General features: G+C 45.8%; 2 protein-coding genes and 1 non-coding gene across 3 annotated transcripts; 1 reads left to right on the forward strand and 2 right to left on the reverse strand.

The window, feature by feature from the left end:
* Positions 1-669: 669 nt before the first annotated feature.
* Positions 670-2,643, reverse strand: KLMA_10393 (LrgB family protein; the record flags this gene model as incomplete). Its single annotated transcript, XM_022820840.1, has 1 exon — positions 670-2,643. One exon carries the CDS (start codon positions 2,641-2,643, stop codon positions 670-672), a length of 1,974 nt encoding a protein of 657 aa, XP_022673913.1.
* Positions 2,644-3,365: 722 nt separating this feature from the next.
* On the forward strand, positions 3,366-3,440 carry KLMA_R106. Its single transcript has one exon. It is a non-coding gene; the product is annotated as a tRNA-Lys (tRNA).
* Positions 3,441-3,721: 281 nt separating this feature from the next.
* GAP1 (amino acid permease GAP1) lies at positions 3,722-5,494 on the reverse strand (the record flags this gene model as incomplete). The annotated part of the gene is made up of 1 exon (XM_022820851.1): positions 3,722-5,494. The coding sequence occupies one exon, from the start codon at positions 5,492-5,494 to the stop codon at positions 3,722-3,724; it is 1,773 nt and encodes a 590-aa protein (XP_022673914.1).
* Between the last annotated feature and the right edge of the window lie 506 nt (positions 5,495-6,000).

Raw genomic sequence — 6,000 nt, forward strand, 5'->3', positions numbered from 1 at the left:
AAACCAAACAAAAAACCAAACCAAAGGCACAGATTATAAATCTATTACCCACTAGAATGTGAACTATTGAAGCTCAAGCTCGTAGCACCAGTAGAAGGAATGATATCTGATTCACAAACAAATATTTAAAAAAAAACAGCGCAAATATTCTCTTTAAAAGACTATAATAAACTGGAAATGAAAGCGATTTGGCGCTCAAACAACACTCTAAACAAACAAACGACCTCACAAATTGTAAACAATCCTGTTAGTGCCACAAAACAATGTTTCTTGCGGCCCCTTTCCCCATCTAAAGTCTAAAATGTCCTTGAATATATATACTAGAATTTCTCATATTTTACCAAAGTTTTAAATAAGGAAAAACCTTTGAAAATTCAATATAAGGCGATGAGCCTAATTAGGCTTAGAAATAAGGATAACAGCCCAGAAAATTGGGATACGAATGTGATTCGGAGTGTGGGAGATGGCCCATAAATATAGTATTTTAATCAGAAGGACGTAGCCAAGCGTGTATGTGCGTTTATTGTAAGGATGGTTACGTGTGGACTTAATATGTCACATTTAAGGATATAATGACGTATTTTCCATAAGAATACGGTATTATATTATACTATATTAGACTAGGTTAGAGATGTATATAGAATAGAAATAGAATAGAATAGTGTTGGACTATAGGGAGACGATGTTGTGGATGAAGTCTTGGATTGGGCCTATAGAGCTTAGGATGACCATGAGAGCACCGTAGACAACGAAGGATAAGGAACTTATAGCAGCAGCTCTTCTGTCTACGGTTAGAAGGTAACTTGTTGCAATTGCCCCGCAATTGCATCCGAGTGTCAATCCTCTTGTGATGAAGTCGTCCTTGGGGACTCTGAAGAAGTCTAGCATGGGACCTCCGAAGATGGCACCTGCGATACCGCTTACGACGGTGATAACAGCCATGACGGTGACAGAGCCATCGAAGTTCTCGATGGTGGGGATACCCAAGGCCAAGGTGATGCTTCTGCCTATGAAACCGATGGAATTGTAGGGACTAATGCCGATTTTGTAGCATATGTATGGGTTCAACATGAGAGTGACAGCGCAGAGGGCTAGGATTGGTGGCATTAGAGCTGCGAAGTGCCTTTTCAAGTCTCTTCTGTAGGTGTACATAGGCATGGATAGGGCGACGATGGAGACATCCATGCAGGAAGTGATAACGTCACCGGCACCAGGCCAGTTCTTGTGGTCTCCGGATGTGTGTGTATTAGTGAATAAGTTCAAATACGTGGTGCCCACTTTGTACTTGCGCAAGTCCGAGAGGAAGTACTTTATGTGGCGATGCTTGATGAGAGATGAGATGAGTTCTACGAGCCAGAACAACGCGACAGAGCAGAGCGTTGGGTGCAAGTACTTTTTGTATTTAGGGTTTGGCACTAGAGGTGCGTCTGTGATGATGAAGAACATGCATACGGCGGTGAACAATTGGAACGGCATGAGGTACCACGAGAAGTAGTATGTGAAGATGGTAGCGAAAAAGCCGATGCCGTACAATATGTGGTGGAGATGGTCGTGCCACATGTTGATCATGAACTTGTGCTCGATGGACCGTGACATTTGCCTTGTGATGGCACGCTCGCAGTTCGCCTCATGGGGGCCCGTGTGATCTGGGTGCCTGTGATGGGCACTTCCGATTCCTCTTGAGCCCCAGCTGGAACGAGGCATCGAGAGGGCGGGCAGTGGCTCCTGGGGCATTGATGCAGCAGGGTTAGTGTGGCCCTGGCCCTGGCCCTGATCATGCAGAGGGTACGTCATGAGATCGTCCTCATCGTCCAGATATTCTTCTAGCTCTTGCGATGCCTGGGTCTTCTTTGTTGTGCTGGTATGGTCAAGGAAACCGGCTTCCAGAGCCGACGAATCGTCCGCTACCGAAATAACCGTACGCGAATGGTGCCTACTTTGATGCCTGCCCAAGGGGAACCCGCTGTTCGTGGCCACGTTCCGCAACTGGAAGTCCTCGTCGTGGTGGTGCTCGGAAAAAATATCGGCAAAACTGTGCATGTCATCGTCGCTATCGTACGCATCGGATTCCTCTTCTTCCTCACCGGAACTGTACCCCAAAGTAGTCGAATCCAAGGCACTCAACTCCACGGGTTTCTCCTCCTCGTCCGCCTCCTTGTTGCTGCTCAGTGGCTGGTACTTCGTGAACAGCCCCAACGCCTTCTGGCAAAAGATCGTCGTGTACGCCAAGCAGAACCCCGTGATCAAGTAGAAACACACAAACGCCGTCGCAATCAACATCGCTTCCCTAAAAGAAATCCAGGGACTCAACGGCAACGTCACAAACGCTGGCGTGAAAAACAAGTTCATCCATCTCAACGCCCAACTCAACGGAATATCGATGATCCCAATGTATTTCTGCGCATATTCCTCGTTGATCCAGCTGAAAACACAAAGAGACCCGAAATTAAACAACATCACCGCAACTGATGCAGGGAAAACCACTCCAATCACATCCTTGATCAACTTATTCACCCCGTAAAGTATCAGCCACATCACTATCACACCAATCGGCACGAAAACGTACTGCCGCATGAGACTGTACTTGTACACATGCAAAAAATCAACAAAACACGACCCATGTCGGGAAACAAAACTCCTCATATCCCTAGATCTGCTTGCTAGCTTGCTTACTTGCCTGTGTCTATGCTTATGTATCCCTTGTTATTTCAGGGTACCAACAAACAACTTATTACGCGCCTATATTTATACGAACCAAACTTATAACAACTCGAGTCGCTTCTCCGCTTCTTCGAGTCACGCAAACGCCGATTATTTCTCCTGGTTTGCTTCTTTCGATGTATCTAATAGCTCATCGCTTCCAAAAAAGAAACGAAAAACCTTTAAATTCCCTAAATCTAAACGGAAAAACCTTTAAAAAAATTTTTATTTATTTTTTTATTTTGCTACAACTCCGTATAATATGGACGAAATCTTTGCACCTTGTCTTGGCAAAAGAGCAATCACAGCAAATTATATATTTCCGTTTCTTAAAAGCTGGGAAAGGGGACAGCTAATCAGCCAAACAGATTGAGCAGTCATAGAGTCATGTATTTTGTATAATTTTTTTGTTTTTTTTGCGCAGGAAAGGAAAGGAAAGGGCTATAGGCTTGGGGCTTGGTTCTTATCTTGTTGATGGTTGCTATCTGATTCCGTTTGACCGGCGGTGTGTGGGTGTTGCGTGCACCCTTCTCTTCTTTTTTTAGGGGGATTCGGCCGGTATCTCCGGTCCTGTCCGGCAAAAAGTTATGTGTAGGTTGTAGGTAGCACGTGCTGCGGTGGTCGCGGTATGGTGGGTAATTAGAGCCCTGTATTTCAACAAAGTGAGCCTTGCTGGCGCAATCGGTAGCGCGTGAGACTCTTAATCTCAAGGTTGGGGGTTCGAGCCCCCCGCAGGGCTTAATTTTTTGGAATTTTTTTGTTTCTTCCTCAGTTCTAAGTGCAGACAGAGCCCAAAGCCAAAGCGAAAGCAAAGCGATAGCTACACATACTTTTCTAATTTACAAGTACTATTTTTCGTATTATATTAAAATTAGACTAATCTATAGTCTAGGCAACTCTACATAATGTTTTGTTGTGTGTTTAGGATGCACGTCCATACTATACATATAAAATTCGAGTGAATGAATGAATGAATGAATGGGAAAAGGTTTAAAAAAGACCAGGGATAATAATAATACATTCAACACCAGAACTTGAAAGTTCTGTAGTAGAATGGTTTGCTTGCAAGCCAAGCCTTTTCTTCGGCGATTTCGACCTTCAAAGCTTCGATATCGGTTTCTCTTCTACCAGTGTCTAAGTCGATATCCTTGGCTCTGATGAACAACCTCCAGTTTCTCTTCCATAGCTTGTGGCCAATGTATGCGACAATGGCGACGACGAAGGACAAGTATGCTTGGAAGAAGTCGGAAGCGTTTGGCTTGGAGGCACCGATTGGGTATAGGGCCAACCAGAATTGGGCAATCAAGATCAAAATGATCAAGACGAAACCGTAAACAGAACCCCAGACACCACTTGGAGCGACGAATGGCAATTCGTTGGTGGATCTGCCCTGGGCAGCTAAGGCTCTTCTGACTCTGATGTGGCACAACATGATACCTGCCCAGGTGAACAAAGAGGACAAACCAGAAATGGCCAACATCCAGTTGAAGATATCACCTTCTTTCTTGGAGGCGGCTAGGAAACACAACAAACCAAAGAAACAGGTTATGAAGATACCAACCAATGGTCTACCGGTTCTGTCAATGTAACCACAGATCTTTGGCAAGGAACCTTGAGCGGCCAAGGCAGCGATAGTTCTGGAACAGGCAAACACGGCAGAGTTACCGACAGAAAGCACGGCAATCAAGATGACAACGTTGATGACGGAAGGCAAACCGCTGATACCGGCGTTCTTGATGGAGATAACGAATGGGGAAGCAGAAGCGTCGACGGAACTAGCACCGATCAATCTCTTACTGTCGTATGGCACTAGCAAACCGACCATCAAAAGGGACAAGATGTAGAAAAGGGTAATTCTCCAAAAGACTTGCTTTGCGGCACCTGGCAAGGACTTTCTTGGGTTAGCGGTTTCAGCAGCGGCCAAACCAACCAATTCGGAACCAGCAAAGGAGAAAGCAGCAGTAACGAACACGGAACAGACACCCTTGAACCCGTTGGCAAAGGCACCTGGGTTGTGCCAGTATCTACCACCGATGTAGCCACCCTTTGGACCACCACCACAGGTCAAGATGACACCTAGAATGATGTAACCAACCACGGTGATGACCTTGATGAAAGAGAAGAGGAATTCGGCTTCACCGTAACCCTTGACACCGAAGAAGTTGATAATGACAATGACAACGTAAAAGAGCGCGACGAACCCACTCTTGTATCTGTCTGGGGTGTCCCAGAACTCAACGGTGATCGAAGCAGCGACAATTTCCAAGGGCAAGACAACCAACCATTGCAACATATAGTTGGTATTCAAAGCAAAACCAAACGATTCATCGATGAATCTAGAAGCATACGTGGTGAAACCACCAGCGATAGGATAGGCAACGGCCATTTCACCCATGGCCATAACCATACAGTAAATCATGGTACCGGTCAAACCCCACCCGATAAGAATACCGGCTGGACCAGCAGTAGCCAAGGCCTTACCGGAACCAACAAAAAGACCAGTACCAATGGCACCACCAATGGCGATCATCTGCAAGTGTCTGGACTTTAGAGACCTCTTCAATGGTGCGTTAGCGGTCAAGATGGCCATCTTTTCAGCATCTGTCAAATTAGGGTCCAATTCGGCAACTTCCGCCTGTTTGAACGAGTCCTTGAAATCCTGCCATTTGCTGCCACTGCTTGGAGGCGAGCGAGCAGCGGACACATTATCGAAGCTATTTTGTTCTTGGAACTCCCCAGATTCCAGCTGGGTGTCCTGGTCAATAGAGTAGTTGAATTTCTTCTCTTGACTCATGGTTGAATAAGGTATTGATTATTTCTTGGGGACTGGAGCCAAAAGACAAGGCCAACACAAACAGTATACAAGCCAAACCAGGCCCCAATGGTGGCCCACATCCCTCCTTTATATACAAGTGTCAGTCCACTGGAGTAGTACTCACTCACTATCAGCAAATCACTGCTCTCTACTCTGCTCTTGGCTTTATCAGTCACTATCTAAAACATACTACACTACCCTGACTCCACCATTATCAGCCAGCCAATCTAAAAGGCCCTGACGTCCCCGCTTATCAAAAACCACCCAATCTCAGTCGGACAGTCAGACAGTCAGCATATCTCATCTGCCCAGTATCAACCGGCTGACCGTTGTTGCTCTGGCCTGATGAACGCCTGATGCCTGGGAGATGCCTTAGATTTGCAGATGATACCTGCTGGCGCGACTCACCTAATCAAATCGTAATCATTACAATCATTACAATCACATCGCTCGACCGGACCGTTTCTTCTGCTCATTATCCTATC

Source organism: Kluyveromyces marxianus, chromosome 1 (assembly GCF_001417885.1).
Source record: "Kluyveromyces marxianus DMKU3-1042 DNA, complete genome, chromosome 1".
Taxonomy (NCBI): Eukaryota; Fungi; Ascomycota; class Saccharomycetes; order Saccharomycetales; family Saccharomycetaceae; genus Kluyveromyces; species Kluyveromyces marxianus.